Genomic DNA, 17,335 nt, shown 5'->3' on the forward strand with positions numbered 1-17,335 from the left:
GTTCTCCTAAAACTATTCTTATTCTGACTTGGCTTATATACTTTTCCTGTTCTGTTCTCTCTTAATTAAGTACAGTTTACCTTTTAGCTGAAGCAAAAGAATCATTCAGCACTTTGGCCTAGTTTCTCTCATTTGTGTGAACTCTGCAGCTAAATAGTGGGACTGTGCTTTCCGGTGAGGGCCAGTCATTTCTACTGACTGAGGATGCTGCCACTGTGCAGGACTTGGAGCAGCTGGCCCTTCAAGTTCCAGCATTACAGTTTTGTGGCTTTATGGATAAGGAGACAGCAAATGTTTCATTGTTTGCCACATTGGATGTGCCTGAGAGCTGACAGAACAAAGAACCGCAGCTTGCATTTCGAGGGCAGACTTCCAAAGCTCTCTGTCAAAGAGTTGAAAATAGCGGATGGCACCCTGCCCTTTAAAAAAATACAAACATGCAACAAAGCATCAAGCTGAAAAGGGATCATGTGGGTATTCCTGAGGCAAGTAGTCACAGCCGCTAGCTGCTGCTGCTTGTGGGCAAATCATTTCAGGTAATTAACTTGAGAAGTAAAACACATCACTGGCAATCATTTATGCTAGATGGTGCAGGGACAGAAGCAATAAAGAACTGCTTTTCTGATCCATGCATGCAAGAAAGGAAGAAATTTAGTTTATTTTAAAATAATGAAAAGAAGCTCAAGCTAGAACTAATACCAGTGAAATCTCAATGGTGGCAGAAACATCCAAGACTGCTGGTAGGATTTTCTACACATACTACAGATCTGCTGGATGATTGTATGAGTACTTAAGAAAACAGCAAAATCAAGCCAAGTAATGAAAAGGATTGAGAGGACACTGTTATGCATATGCACAAATAGGTCAGGGCCTTGACAAATAAGTCCTTTTTTCTCACAAACACAAACACTGCTGCCAATACAGCCACCTCTGGCCTTTCTTTGCTGTTTTGTTCTTTTTCTTGAAAAGAACAAAGCTTGAACTCCAAAAGAGAGGTTGCCAAGCAGATGCAGGCCAACCATGAGCTATACCCCCGCTCTGAGTTCTCTATACCCCCCCCCCCCATTTGTCGGGCTCCAGGCTTTCCTGAACTGTTCCCTGCTCATGGAGCAGCTAGAATGATTAAGCTACAAACCAAATAAAGAGATAGTTTTATTTTGATTGTCCACAAAGTGCCACTAATCTTGCATCTTGTCTGCTGAAGTCTTTTTAGTGCTTCCCTGCTCTGATTGATAAATGTCATGTGCGTATGATCTTTTTCTTAAAACTCTGCATTTAAAATGTAGATGTACGCTGGGCATGCTAGCAAAGTATTTGAATGGCTTTATATTTTATTACAGCAGAAAACAGATGCATCATCTCTAATGCAGCCACATGTACCAAGTGCCTTGCCGTGGGCCCAGAATGTGGATGGTGTACTCAAGAGGTGAGCTGTTTCTCTGTATTAGGTATGATGGAGCAGAGTTACTGGTTTCCATTTTTCTAGTACAGGAGCTGTGCAAAAAAGAAAACTTCTGTATCAAAATAGGAAATCAATTGCTAGGGAAAGGTCCATTAAAATAATTTTTAAATTCTATTCATGTTTGTCCACATGTATTTTAACTGCCCTAGTAGCTAAGCAGAAGAGTCTCTGGTTTGCATTTTGAAGGTCCCAAACTCAGCCCCTGGGATCTCCATGGCCATCTAATTCAACCCCCTGCACAGCAGGAAATCAGAAATCCTGCCCCCCCTCCCACACACACACCCAGTGACCCCTGCTCCATGCCCAGAAGATGGCAAAAAACCTCCAGAATCCCTGGCCAAACTTGCCTGGAGAAGAATTGCTTCATGACCCCAAAGTGGCAATCAGCATTTCCCTGGATATGTAAAAAGGGCCCCCGAGAACTAAGTTCTAATACAAGGGTGTCAAACTCATTTGTTATGAGGGCCAGATCTGATATAAATGAGTCCTTGTCAGGCCAGGCCATATTGGGCTGGGCATGTCGGACAGGGCCATGTGAGTACCTACTTAAGATTAGGTAGCAAAGACATAAACTTTATGGACAAAGACAAACACAATTAAAGGTTTAAAAAAACTTAAAACATTAGCACTCATTGGTCTTAAAGGTGCTTTCTTTGTAGCTCTCCCATGGGATCCAGGTAACCGGGCAAAGGAAGCTCTGGCTCTTTCCTTCCTTCCCCAAGGGATGAGGAGGAAAGGAGCCTCAGCCAATAGAAGGAAGAGAGGCTTGACTCAGTAGTTTTGCTGTGTGATTGAGAGAACCTGGCAAAGCAAGCTATCGATCCTCCCCTCCCTCCCCAAGGGAGGAGCCTCAGCCAATGGGGACAATAGAGGTTTTGCTCTGTAGTTCCTGGGCAATTGAGCAAGTCTTGCAAAGCAAGCTGTTATGCAGAAGGAAGCAAGAGAGAGGGAGAAGGAAGCAGATGATAGCCAGTTGTTCGAGGGCCTGATAGGAGCCCTCCGGGGGCCTGATTCGACCCTCAGGCCGCATGTTTGACAGCTCTGTTCTAATACAACCCTTCCTGCCCTCACTCTTGTGATCTGCCTATGATTCTGTGATGGTCTAATTCAATATAAGACAGCTTTGTGTGTATGTTCAGCTTTAAGCAGTTGCAGTGCAATGGTTTTTTATATCTTGTAAAATGCCAACACACTTCACCATGTTGCGTTTCCATTTTTGGAGTGTAGAAGAAAGATATAGTTAGCTAGTTTTAAAAAAAAAGTTAACCAAGCATAAAAGTATTCTTTGAATCACATAAATATTTTCTATTTTGTAGTTGATCGTTTATGTCTATCATATGAAAAACTGAAGAGTTGCTAATCAAGTCCCCATTACTTAGTTAATCATGCCATGTGCTTCAGTCTACATGCAGATGTGAGATTTTATGACAGGCTTTGATATAGCACTGCAATTGAGAACAACTTTCATCATAATTTGGACTTGGAGGCCATCATTCTATGTAGGAAATAACATATGGAGGAATGACTACACAAAGACTGTGGTCATACATTACTTTCAATACTTAGTGACTTGTAGGCATGGGATCTTGACCCTGGTCTTATTGCATTTCAGGTAAGCAGGGCTTTTTTTGAGTAGGAATGCACAGGAACAGGCCTCAGATTCAGTGGGAGCTCACAGGAGCACAGCTCCTGAACTTTTATGAGCGTTCCACCTCCTTCTTCTGAGAGTTCCACCTCCTTATCTATTGAATAGTAGGTGCAGCTGCATAACAATCCCTGGATGAGCTCCACCACCTATTTTTCTACAAAATGACCCCTGCACAAGAACACTTCTCTGGCTGGCTTGACATCAGGGGTGTGTGGCCTAATATGCAAATTAGTTCCTGCTGGGCTTTTTCTGCAAAAAAAAGCCCTGTGTGAAACAATGGTGACATCAAGAGTATGACCTAATATGCAAATGATATCTTGCTTGGCATTTTCTACCAAAAAAAGTCCTGTTGGTAAGAACTGTGCCAAGTATGAACCATGTTCCACATCTTTCTTTTGTCCATTCCCCTTTTTTTTGTGTGTCCAGTTTTTAAGCAAACCACCATAGCGTGTGCTGGGAGTATTCAAATATTTTCCAGCCCAGTAAATGGGAAATTCTGTTTGGCAACCCCCCCCCCACACACACACACACACTAATTCAGTTGTGCAGTTCAGAGCAAAATGCATTTTCATCTGTCAAATTTATTACCTACCCAATAAAAAACCACTTGTCTTGAGAAAAGCAATTCTTGTTGGAACACTGTGAGCCACAGACTAAATAAAGTGTAATGTTTGCCTGCTGTGATGACAAAGTGATACCATCAAGTATTTTTGAGGAGGGATCATCAGTATAATCTATCCCCCCACGTATGTACACCTTATTTGCATGTGCTGAAGAAGTGATCCTCTAAAAACATTTCACTTAATGAGATGTCAATTAGATCTTTTTTAAAAAGAAGGTCTTCTCACCCACCTGGTTTGGAACATAAGAACAGATGGACATATATGAACTATGAAGCTGTTTTTACTGAATCAAATCATTGGTCTATCAAAGTTAATATTGTCTTCTTAGACTGGCATTGGCTCCCCAGGGTCTTGAGTAGAGGTCTTTCACATCACCTACTACCTGACAGTTGATGCCAGGGATTTAACCTTCTGCATGCCAAATGGATGGATGCCCTGCAACCAATCCATGGGCCCTCCATGATAAATATCCCATCAGAGGGAAAATATCTTTTTCCTGCATGGTTCCTACCTGTCACAAGAATAGGAAGCCAGCCCTGTAAACTGCACAGCCAGCATTTGCCCATGCTTGATCCTATCACTTAGGTTTTTAAAAATGGTTTAAAAATATGTTGACTAAAATGTCATGAAATTTGGATAAACATTTATACAAGTTTACAAAGTTACAAATGTTGAGTCCAGTGGCACCTTTAAGATCAACAAAAGTTTATTCAAGGTATGAGCTTTCGTGTGCAGTGCCTGCACACGAAAGCTCCTACCTTGAATGAACTTTTGTTGGTCTTAAAGGTGCCACTGGACTCAAAATTTGTTCTGCTACTTCAGACCAACACAGCTGCCCACCTGGATCATAGTTGCAAGTGGTATCATACAAGTGGATAGAGAATTTACTTTTTTCTTAACATGTTAGAACCCAGTTTTACCCAGTGGTTTAGAGCACACTATGTCATGCATCTTTAACTTAAGGAATTAATTGTCTTAGGTAGCTTTAAAAAGAAGATTTGTGCAGGATGGGTATATCAGTGGCTGTTAGCCATAATAACTGGATAACAAAACTTCTGTGTTCAGTGGCAATATGTTGTATCAGTTGTATCAGTATGCTGTATGTATCAGTTGTGACTAGAAGTACCTATTAGACTACAGCTGGAAACAGATTTCTGGATGAGACAATAAACAGCCTTGTTGTTTCAGTGCCTCTTATTTCTGCGGTGCTTCCATTTCTGAACATGAGTCAGACTGGCAGTCCTTTCAGTGATTGGCACTGGAAGAAGGTGCATGCTGCATATCTTTGGCAACAGAACCAGTCACTGTGACCCCACAGTCAAAGTCTTCACTCATATGTTATGTGCAGTTATTTAGTTGTGTGTGTGTTCCCTAAACTGATATGAATGGCCAGAGCAGCGTGATAGCTATTAGTACAGTCCAGAATTAGAATATAAATTAGAATATAAGAAGGCCTAACAAACTGTAAAACATAAGCACACCTGGAAAAAAGCCCTCAATAGAGAGATATTACCTGTTAATAGATATATTTCTACTCCCTCAACAAAAAGGCCCTTTCAAGCAAAGCTACTTGGAAGAACTTCCAAAAGACTGGGAGGTATGGGATTTTTTGGGTTGTTTCCAAGAACTTTTCTGAGGGGTAAAAGTAGCAACTGAAAACAGTCTCAAGAGAACAGTTGTCGCTATGTGGTTCCAAGGAGGAACAGATTATCAGTGGTTTTTAAATGCTATTAGGCAGATTTATGGAGGATATGTTCAATAGCTACTAGCCATGGTAAGTAAAGGGAACAGCTATATATAAAGGCAGCAAATCTCTAAAGTGCTGGGGGCAGCATCAAGGGAAGCCTTGGCCTCTGTGCTCTGTTCATTGGCCCTCCAAGGCAATTGATTGGCCACTGTAAAACAAGATGCTGGATTAGATGGGCCACTGATCTGATCTCACAAGGCTCTTTTTATTTTGTTGGGCTGAATGGAGTTGTCACATGTAGTTAGGCAGAAGCATAACAATTCACTATAACCATACAGGTATTATATCTCAATATATAAGCCCAGAAAGAACTGCTGGAAGCTGACTCTTCATTTCATTCTAGAAATATAACTTCAGGTCCTGTTCTTGTAACTGTTGTCTACTAGACTTTTTTGTTTAGGGCATCTCTAGTTGAAGTCAGTGGCAAAGCTTCAATATCTTTCAACACAGGTGGAAGCTTCTTCATTAATTGTAACATAAACCCCAAAAGAAAAATACAATATGTAGCCTTTGTATCAAATTAAGCAAAAGTTATTAAAACTACAAAAATATCCATCACTTCAAAAGTAGATGAACTTCCTTCAAAAACTATTAGAACAATTAGCATCTGTTTATAAACTTTTTCTTGTCATTGCTTCTAACATGTATATTTATGAAAAAAATTGTGTGATTATAATGGTATGCACCATCGTTTGAAATTCATTTTGGTTATGTAGATGTGCTTGGATACTACAGAGCATTTTCTTTAGAGCTCTATTTTATTATATTTTCCCCACCTCTCTTAAAACAGGACTTCATGATTGGAACAGAGCAGAAGGAACGTTGTGACATAATTTCACATTTAATTACCAGAGGATGCCGGCCAGACTTTATAGAAAGTCCCAAAGTGGGTGTCATTGTATCCAGCAATGATTTTAATATACAAGTGACACCTGGAGAGATTTCAATCCAGCTACATCCAGGTTTGTTTATCAAAAAGAAAAGACTGTTTAATTTGTGAGTGTGTGTGTGTGTGTGTGTGTGAGAGAGAGAGAGAGAGAGAGAGAGAGAGATCTGCTGGCATCTGAGCATAGATCTCCTCCCATTCTCCATCCCATTCTCTCCTCACCTAATTGTGGGGTTTGGGCTGTACATAGAGAAAGCAGAGGAGGCCAGGTGGCTGCTGGCTATTTCCCCTGTAGTAGAATGGAAGGGTGGCAGCAGTGGGTGATAACATGATTTATCCAGTGTTGTTTCCCACCTCATGTTGTGCTGTGAGGCAGCCTTGAGGGAAGCAGGCAGTAATCCATCATATGGTTGGATTGGATCTAGGTGGGACCAACAGAAATAGATTGGCAACCCATACTTGGATTTGCTCAGCCTCAGTTCAAGCCTGCTACTTCCTGTTCTCTTCTCTCAGAGGCTTTTTGTTCCCTGGACTACGTCCTTTGTTGGATTCCTGACCAAGTGGAAATATAAATCAATGAAAGGGCTTTCTTGGTTTTGGGGAAAGAACACTATTGAAGAGAGACATAATGGATTTATAAAATTATGTATGGCATGCCTTCTTCCATAATGCTTGGGGTCATCCAATGGAGTTAATGGAAAATAATCTCAGGAAAGAATAAAGAAAGTTATCTTCACACAGTACATGATTACTTTTTGAAGTTCACTACTTGATTATTATGACAGCCCCATCCACTTCCCTCCCTCAGAGGCAAGATTTTCCCTCCATTTTTCTTTCCCTTTACTGATTGAGCCACCCTAATAACGTATTTTCTTCTTTGCTGAAGAACTCTGGTTGTCCCATCCTGTCTCAGTGCGATATTGTGGCTGTTGGCTCAGCCCAGGAACCTGAAGGAAGGATCAGGAATCCATTTTTAAACAATTTAAATGACACTCAAGGAGTTTTAAAATTTAAAAATAATATAATATTTTATTTTACATAGGGTGGAAAGGTCAGGTGAAACCAGGGGGGTTTTGAGGCAATTCAATATATATAACCCTGATCCCTGTATCTCTGGTATGTAGTATCAGGCATCCGGCCAGTTAGATGACTGAGCAAGAGAAACAGAGCTTGAGGCTATTGCCTCTTTATGGGTGCTGGCCCAGGCTTCAGCTTCTGCTAGAGTTGCCACAACAGCTGCAGGCTGCTTACTTCAGCTTTGTCATGCTGTTCTATTTGCATTTGCTCTTGGCGTGTTCTGCTGAGAGGAGGAGCAGCAGTCAGATGCACTGACAGAAGAAAACGAAATGTTAACATAGAAGGGACAAGTTGAAGTTCTGAGTTTCTGGTCTGCTTTGCTTCTTTAGACAATTGTTCAGGCAGGTGCCATTATACTGCCTCACAAATTGAACTGGTTCATGAGGCTGCTAAAATGTGATGGCTTGTGGTTCACATTGGGGCATGTCATGAAACATGAACTGAACCACATTTTCCTGGTTCATGCCCATTCTGAAGAAGGACAGCAGAATAACACAGCAAATGGGTAGATCCTGAAAGAGGAAACACTGAAAACAGCCATGATAGGAAGACTCTGAAGGCTAAGGACAGGACTATAAAAATGTGTGGTGACAATGTGTTATATTTTGAGCTGAGTGTAGTTAGGGAGTAAGCTGCCATAAAGCCTGTATATAGTGAAAAGATTGGGTACAAAATCTTTTAAAATAATAAAATAATGGTGTATTGTCTAAGAGCAATTGGAGAATTGGGAATTGAGTGAATGGACCTGGGCCTCAGGAAAATAATGAGTCAAGGCTATGATGAAGCACTAGGGGTGATTTTCCCGACCCATCCTTCAATTCTTGCTTGCAAAAAAGACATTCCAATGTTACACACAGATGGGTCTTTCATTTCTAATACTCCAGCACACTTTTTGTTAAATTCTTCTTGTAGTCTACCATTTTTATGCGGGTTTTTTGTTAGGTAACCTGTAATATTTAGACATATTGATTGTAACTCTGTCTTTTTACATATCAGGATCTGAAGCAAGTTTTATTTTGAAAGTCCATCCTCTGGAAAAGTACCCTGTGGACCTCTATTATTTAGTTGATGTGTCTGCATCTATGCACAAAAACATAGAAAAATTAAATACCGTTGGGTTTGATTTATCTCAAAAGATGGAAAATATTACCCTTGATTTAAGACTTGGATTTGGATCATATGTGGATAAGACTGTGACTCCATATATTAGTATTCACCCAGGAAGAATCCATAATCAGTGCAGGTTGGTGTATATTCATTCAGTACTGATTTTAGACCTAATGGTGTCATGTGAGCACACACTCCAATCTAAATCTATTTTAATCTATATATTGAAAAGCAATAGGGTATAAAATAAGTGAGCAACCATTCATCTTTGAGTATCTACCAAGGGTTCTTGCAATGCCTGCCGAGCATAGGGCTGTGCCTGTACCCCTGGGGAATTTTGGGGGTGGGGCTGCTTGCAATCCCAGAAGTGACTCCCAGATTCATTGCATTAGAACTAACTGCTGCTTTAGCTATATTCTAATCTGTGGTGCTTCCTTTTCCCAAACAGTGATTATAATCTGGATTGTATGCCTCCTCATGGCTATATCAATGTATTATCACTAACTGACAAGATAACAGAATTCAGAAGTGCAATTAGTAGGCAAAAAATCTCTGGCAATATTGATACACCAGAAGGAGGCTTTGATGCTATGCTGCAGGCAACTGTATGCCAGGTAAGAGATAATGGAGAAGAAGTAATTGATAGATAGTAAATGCGGATTTTCCCCCAATTTCTGTAATTGACAATCTTATGGTTTGAAGCAGATGATAGCTTCTCATGGAGCCAAAGTCAGTACTGTAGAGCTTGTGGTGCTCCCAGAGGCATAATGTTGGGTCCGGTGATCTCTTTCTGCTAAGCCAGGAAGCTTGCTTTGGCAGAGGAAGGCTTCTTGCTTAGCAGAAAGCAGTTATTGGATACAACCCAGAGATTTCAGCCAATGGCTTTACAGAAGTTTGCCATGCTTCAGACTGAACTTTGAAAATCCCAAAACTAATTCCCAGCAACACCTACACAGTGTTTGTGAATCTGTCTTGTATGTGTGTTGAGCAGCATTATTAAAATGTAGAAGCCAGTTCTGGAATAATGTCGGTATTATTTTACTCTTTCCTTTAAAAAAAAAACTATTAATCTTTGTTTCATTCCCAGTATTAAACAAATCTTATGAAACAGTAAGAGAGAAAAAAATCCAAACCCCCACCTCCAAGTCCATGCACACAGCATGATGTTTAATCAAAATACAGTGGCCTAAAGTGCTGGGGTGGGCTTTTAAAAAAAAAATTTAACCTTCCTTGCTTAAGTGCTGTGTTGAAGTCCTTCTTTTCAATGTAGTCTTACATAAATAGCCAGATTTAACTCAGAAAGCAGCCCTGACCTTCAAATGTTGGGTCTACATGATGGCAATCTCCCAACTTCTAATTGCCTGTTGCATCATCGTGGGAATTTGGGCATTTTCCTAGTTCTTAGTAATATGTAACTTTGATACAAGTAACAGATTAACTCCAAGGGTTTTGCAACAATGAAATTTTACCTTGTTTCAACTCCTTCCAGCAGATTCAAGCGTGAGTTAAACAGAATTTTATGACCTGCCTGTTTGTTTGAATTCTCTTACCCTCTCCTGGAACTCCTCAATTTGTTGGCAAGACTGCTGTATGTGCATGGGAGGAACGTCATTCATATATTGAAACCCTGGCAATGCATGTCCTTATAATTTTTCAACTACAACCTATTGCCCACTTTATGTATACACTGGAGAATGCTGGATGCATATAGCTAGAATGTTGACTGGAATGTCTCATAGGGACCATGTCACCCCAGTCTTGGCCCATCTACACTGGGTCCCAGTTTGTTTCCAGGTACAAGTCTAGGTGCTGCTGTTGACCCAGAAGATTGCCTACTTCCTTACAAACCTGTCCAGCCACTACACTCACACCCTGCTTCAGGTGCCCCCACTTGTTAATATCAGGCAAATAGCAATTAGAGAAAGGGCCTTCTCAATCATACATAGCACAAAAATTTTGGAACTCTCTCCTCAGGGAGTCTCACTTATCCCCCTGTGTTGCCATCATCTGACAGTCCCTCATGACCCCTTCTTCCTTCCCTGTGTTTTGTTGTTTTTATGTTTTTGTATGTGTACTTTAGCTTTGTTTTTAACTTTCAGTTTGGCTTTATAAACTGTTTGCTGCCTTCGGGCCATGTTGAGGGCAGAAAGGCAGAGTATAAATTTTATAAAACATAATAATAAATGTATAGATCCTGTCTACTTCTGAAACAGAAACAGAAGCATTGTTTTGATTTTTTTTTTAAAGTGAAAGTACATGTCCAGCTAAGGAAGATTTCCTTAGTAGTGCAAACATTTCCTTAGTAGTGAACTTTGTCTGCTAATGATTTAACTTAATCAATGTTGCCTTTCCATTTACTAGCCTTTCCACCCTTCCTCTGATAGTCAGTCAGTTACTTTGTTAGTTGTTGCAATGCAAATCAAGAATATATAATATGCTGTACCATATATGATGCACAAGTGGGCTCAGGGCAGTGTTCAATAGTTATCCATAAAAAATACATATAAAATCCAATACATAAATTAAAATCCAATCCTATAAATACTTAGTACTCATATGGCACCATAATACAGTTTTAGCTCTCCCCCCCATTTATTTTACATTAACAGGTAAATTTATTTATTACTCCATGTGGGGTCACTATAAATCAGCTGGGACTTGATGGCATTTTCCACTACCATAATAAGAAGAATAAACTTAGTACTGGGGAAAAAGTCAACTTTCAGTGCAATTCTTTGCTGAATTATTCTAGTCCAAAACTCTTGCTGGACTTAGACTGGTATATAGGATTACAATGATTTTACAGTTTATAAAATTGCCTCCCTACAAGCCACAATACCTGAGCAGAAAAGCATGTCAAATAGGAATAGTTTTGACAGTTTTGCCCATATACCTGCAGTAGCAGTGTTTTGCTGCACCTTTGCTTCTGTAAGTTGTCTTGTATTTAATCAATCAATACTAAATGAAGTACAGCAGGTTTTGGCTCTATAACCATTCCTGATAATAATACAGTTTGGTTTGCTCTGTTGTGGAGCAAGTGGAGATTTCCACTTGACTTAATAGCATATAATAAATCACAAAGTATGTGACTCAAACTGCACAGAAGGAGATTGTCCACAGAGAGAGATAAAGAGGACAAGAGATTATGAGATAGAGTGAAAAAGTGCCCTTTTCACAGAATGTATAGATGGGCCCCCAAGAGGATACATGGAATTCTGATTGTGTGTTTTGCAGTATCAGTTCAGGAGACTAGGGTCCTGTCCTAAGCCTGTATTTCAGACTTTTAAGTCAATAAGTGCATTATGGTTGCTGTATATTAAAACTGATGTTAACTGTGGCATTTTTGTTATAAATTTATGCTTGAGCAATGCAGTACCAAATGGCACCTCTTCACTTGAATTTTTCCATTCAAAACCCTTACAGAATTAATTATTTTTCTTTCCTAGAGCCAAATTGGTTGGCGCAGGGAAGCAAAGCGTCTACTTCTCATGATGACAGATCAGACTTCTCATCTCGCCCTTGACAGTAAATTAGCAGGGATAGTAGTTCCTAATGATGGAAATTGCCATTTGAAAGATAATGTGTACGTCAAAGCAACCAGTATGGTAAGGTATATGTTGTAGATGGTGTTATCTTTGGACCATAGTTCCCAAAGCTTGAGAGGGCCTCCATAATGAGAAACAACCGCTAGGAAGACATGAAGCTCTGCCAGATCTCTCCTCACTCAAGCTGTTTAAAGTTCTTGATTGCTCAAAAAGGAGTATGGCAGTCTGCTTCCTCCCAGTCAATGCAGTGTGAGTAACTATGTTTCATGGGTTGTGTGTTGATTTGAGGAGAAGAGGAGGGAATATCAGTGAGGCAACTGATCAAAATCTATGCCACAAAGATTTTAAATACTTACATAGACTGCTTTCCCTCTTTCTCTTTTGAACTGCTTTCTTCAGTAATAAGAAGTACCTCCAGCCCAGGTTTGTTTGTTTTGTCTTGTTTGTATCATAAATATAAAGGGAATTAACATTTCATTGCAAAATGGAAGTAGAGCATAGATTACAAATATAATATGCTGAGGACCACAAACGGCTTTTGTATGGATTGCTTCCTGCCTTGTTTGTTGCATCATACTACAGAAGAGCCCTGCTGTATCAGAGCAGTTGTCCATCAAGTGGCATCCTATATTTCCCAGTGACTAGCCCTTTATCCTGGAGAGCCAACACATAGAGAATAGAGGCTAAGGCATTCTTGTGATGTTACCTAGCAATATTTAGAGGTTCACCACAGTTACCGTGACTAGTAGCCAGGAATAGACCTCTCCTCCATGAATCTTTCTAATACCCTTTTAATGCTATCTACACTCATGGCCATCACCATGTCTTCTGGTAGCGCATTTCATATTATTTCCCACTGAATAAAGAAGTACTTCCATATGGCCTTCCAGAGTCTATTGTAGAACAAATTCAGTGGGTACCCTCAAGTTCTAGTATTTTGGGACAAGGATAAAAAGCTATTTATCCTCCTCTTCCACCTTGCATAACTTTATAGGCCTTTATCACTCCACCAGTGTCTTTAGCTTTTCTTTAAATGGAAGGTGCTCCAACTTGAGATTTCTGTGCCAACATTACTACTTCTGGGCTGTAGTGACCTGTAGAAAGTCCCTACAAGTCTGGCCTATAAGGAATAAAAAAACTGGAATATTCCACCTTGAGGAAAAAAAATTCAGAATGTAGCAAGTGGAATGTCTATGAAGAAAGCTAAGCTAGATTCCTTTGCTCCAATATGATTATTTTCTTGAAAGCTTAAAATCTAGATTGTATGTTACTGCTGAACTATTAAAATATTAAGAAGTGCTCAAGTAGCTGTGTAAATCTCTATGGGCATGTAAAATGGGATTGTTACAGTCTCTTCTGACTGTAGTGAGGCAAATGTTTAATAGTTTAGTGTAATTAGGCTTGCCTGTCCCCAGGTCCTGGTGGGGGATCCTCCAGTTTTGTAGGCTCCTCCCCAATCCCAGCCAGCTGACTAGTGGGGGGAAGCCCTGCCCCAACAGCCACAAGGTGCCTTTCCACTTTGGATGGCTTAGAAAAAGCTTGGAAGCCTAGAAGAAGCTTGGAAAATTGGAAGGCCTTTAAATCTCAGTAGGAGCAAAGCTGAATGGGGGGCAGAGCAAGCTGGCAGTGCCACATAGCTGTTCCCAGTGAGCCTGTGAAGCTGTGAGAAATGAAGAGAACCCAGAACAGTCCCTCTGTTTGTTTTACATTTGTATAGTAAAATAGATAGCAAAGAGAAAACTAGTTATTCTGTTTGTGTTATTCTGAAGAAGTTAGTGGAAAAACAGCAGATGGTTACATTCAGCAAACCCCATGAGTAAATTGCTCAAGTAAGATCACAAAAGTGTATGCTTGCAAACTTTGTTTATTTTGGCTGCTTTGTGAGTGTGTAATTTAGTGGAAGTGCAGCTGCTGGGGGTTGAGGAAATGAAGACTGTATTTGGAGGAACTGCACTGCTTCTGTTTTTATTGATTTGTTTTAGGAAAAGTCTCCTGGCTCCACCTCCAAAGTCCCCAGGTATTTTCTAAGTTGGACCTGGCAACCCTAAGTGTAATAGTTTAGTAGTTGGTCAAAATGAGTGTAAATCCTGCTTTCTTCCCACAAGGAACAGGATATGGATGTCCGTCCGTATGAAGAAGAAACAGCAAGTTATAGGTATATAGAAAACAGGGGCAATTATGTGGGCCCATGCACAAATCATGTGATTTGTTTTCCTGTGATGTTTGCATTGACTCTTGCTGATGTGAGGGGTCAGAGCTCAGAGGAATCTCTGGGCATGCAGCGGCTCTTACTGTCCCTGCCCACCCTTTCCATAACTTTCTCATCAGCAGTGAAGGTAGACAGTAATGGCAGCCCTGCCATGTGCTGGCATTGTTAACTGATAAGTAAAGGAAGAAAGCAGGACTGTGGTAACACTGCCTTTGATTTCTCTCTAGGGTTGCCAGGCACATGTGTGGAGCCCCTAGGAGATTTTGGGGGGTGGGTCATGGGGTAAGAGATGTCAAGCAATATGCAATGTCCCTTCCGAGTCAAAGCCAGAAGTGATGTCACAATGTTGGGTGATGCTGTATAGAATCAACAAATCTATTTGGTTTCTACAATACTTTTTTGGTAGAAACAGCCCAGCCGGAACTCATTTGCATATTAGGCCACACCCCCTGACAGCAAGCTCGCCAGAACTGTGTTCCTGCTAAAAAAAAGCCCAGGGTTTTTACTTTAAAGATTGATAGAATTACTAGTTCAGTACAGTCATGTGAAAACCTGGATGTGATGTTGCATAATGTCTGCCCCCCACACACACACCTTTTCCCCCTGCTATTCATTTGAGCTCCACTGGGGTAGAGAGCACGACCAGGAGGTTGTCTGGTGTAAACAGGCAGCTGGTGAGCCTATAATTCCATCCCATCCTGTTTATCAAATGATTCAGCTCCCGTTGCTTATTTATCACAAAGCGGCTAGTAGCCTGGCCCCTCTCTGTTTGTACCTAGCTTCGACATTTGTAAGAAGTAACACTTGCACATAAGACTAGGATTATTGCATTCCCAATTAGTGAAGCAGAAGTCCTCTGGCTGCTATACAGTGGGCTGGTATGCTGCTGAACCTGGCATGGCAGGAATCTAGCCATGACCTGACATTCTGGCCAAATATCAATTTTTGGGTTAGATATAGCAATAAATGGGAGATATTGACAGTACAATCAGAAGCAAAGTTATTACCTTCTATGTCTTCAAAATCCTTAGTGGATTTTCATGTAAAAAGGAACTCTAAATCACAGGGATGGTTTAGGCTGATCCTGCATTGAGCAGGGAGTTGGTCTTGATGGCCCCTATAGTTCCTTCAACTCTATGATTAGTGTAATAGTGTAACTACAATAATCATTTTTGCTACAATATCTCATCCTGACAATAAACTACCCATATGGTTGTACAGAAAACCGTTAATAGTGATTTTTGGAGCAGGAACTAATTGGATGCAGTGGGAATGGTTTAGAGCAGAGGGTTCCAAGCTTTGTTTAATGGAAGCTACTTCTGTGTAATGAAAAATAGCCCAAACTACTCCACCTCACTCATAAGCATGTTGCTAGGGGTTGTTTTTTTCTTTCCTACAAACTGAACATGGACTAAGACTATCAGAAATGAAGCTATCCGCACAAAGAAAAATCTTCAAAAATATTAGCTTTTTACTTTAAAAACCATGTGGGCTGTATTTGATTAGAATGCACGTTTTGGTCCTAGAAAGAGCCCCATGACGCAGAGTGTTAAAGCTGCAGTACTGCAGTCCTAAGCTCTGCTCACGACCTGAGTTTGATGCCCGGTGGAAGCTGGGTTTTCAGGTAGCTGACTCGAGGTTGACTCATCCTTCTGAGGTCAGTAAAATGAGTACCCAGCTTGCTGGGGGGAAAGTGTAGATGACTGGGGAAGGCAATGGCAAACCACCCCGTAAAAAGTCTGCCGTGAAAACGCTGTGAAAGCAATGCTACCCCAGAGTCGGAAACGAAAGGGGACCTTTCCTTTGGTGTTAGAATGTAAATTCTTAATACTATACAAAGAAGTTCAAGATGAGCTTGCTGAAATCGAAGGGTCACTGAATTCAGCAGAAATTTGTATATGAGAGAGAGAGAGAGAACCTGCAGAAGGAGATTCTGTGATATGTGCTAAATTTGTATTTGTCCACAAGATTAGTGGTGAGAAGCCAAAGAACATCTGTGGACAGTGGGCAAAGCTTTGAAACTGAAGCAACATTAAAGCTTTAATAGCAACAAACTGTTACCAAACTGTGTTCCAAAATAAACTGTGTGGTATGCTAATTGTGCTAATTTGTATTAACAAAAATCTGCCTGGTGGTGGTAAGCCAACATGTTCTGGGAACTTGGTTCTACCCTCCCATAGATTTTGCTAAACTGAGAATTGCATTTCCATGCCCTAATTAATGCTGGCCAGATGTCCGTTGCTTTTTTTCCTTTAAAAGACTGTACCACATATGATAGATTCTCTGTTTTAGTCTGTGGAATTCCTGGGAAGTGAAAATAGCCACATTATTAATTCCTGCTTATGTTTTTTCCCCCCCTTACAGGAGCATCCATCACTTGGTCAACTTTCTGAAAAACTCATAGACAACAACATTAATGTAATATTTGCAGTCCAAGGAAGCCAGTTTCACTGGTATAAGGTATTTTAATCATCTAACTGTTTTGAAAGAAAGCTGTGATTAAATTGGCATTATAACCTTGGGTATATGTCTCTTTCGCAGGACCTTCTGCCTCTGCTGCCTGGCACTATTGCAAGACAGATAGAGTCACAAGCAGTGAATCTTAGTGATTTGGTGGTCGATGCTTATGAGGTATTTGCGTTAAAAATCTTGTATCTTTGCAAAGTTATTTTTCTTTCTTTACTAGCTGCTTTTGTAACATCACTATTAAAGTGAATAGTCAATAGACTCCAAGGACAGCTATAATAAAAAGATATATCCAGGAAAAATCTCAGAAATCTCTTCTAGAAAATGAGCATAAATATACTTTTTTAATGGTTAATAGATTTTTAAGGGGGATATCAAATAGGGAAAAAAGGGGTATAAAGTGATTCTCAAAAGAAAAAACCTGTATAGGGTAATTTTGTAAATATTAAAGACATTCCTTGTTCAAATATGTGCGTATACAATAGCAAACAAAACAAGAAAGAGAATATGATATTTTAGGTTCAAAACCATATGGTGTGATACATATGGCATCATGAATGACCCA

The 17,335-nt window shown here is 40.2% G+C and overlaps 1 protein-coding gene across 4 annotated transcripts in view; it reads left to right on the forward strand.

Annotated features, from left to right (window-relative positions):
* ITGB8 (integrin subunit beta 8) overlaps positions 1 to 17,335 on the forward strand; it is a 51,023-nt gene that overhangs the window by 21,690 nt on the left and 11,998 nt on the right. For 3 of the 4 annotated variants that reach the window (XM_060248634.1, XM_060248632.1, XM_060248633.1), the window contains exons 2-8: positions 1,341 to 1,426; positions 6,271 to 6,442; positions 8,440 to 8,686; positions 8,999 to 9,164; positions 11,997 to 12,155; positions 16,669 to 16,764; positions 16,846 to 16,935. In XM_060248634.1, coding sequence (XP_060104617.1) covers positions 1,341 to 1,426; positions 6,271 to 6,442; positions 8,440 to 8,686; positions 8,999 to 9,164; positions 11,997 to 12,155; positions 16,669 to 16,764; positions 16,846 to 16,935 — 1,016 coding nt within the window. The remainder of the gene's footprint in view (positions 1 to 1,340; positions 1,427 to 6,270; positions 6,443 to 8,439; positions 8,687 to 8,998; positions 9,165 to 11,996; positions 12,156 to 16,668; positions 16,765 to 16,845; positions 16,936 to 17,335) is intronic. The other variant, XM_060248631.1, reaches the window with a different exon arrangement.

Source organism: Heteronotia binoei, chromosome 10, assembly GCF_032191835.1.
Source record: "Heteronotia binoei isolate CCM8104 ecotype False Entrance Well chromosome 10, APGP_CSIRO_Hbin_v1, whole genome shotgun sequence".
Classification (NCBI taxonomy): Eukaryota; Metazoa; Chordata; class Lepidosauria; order Squamata; family Gekkonidae; genus Heteronotia; species Heteronotia binoei.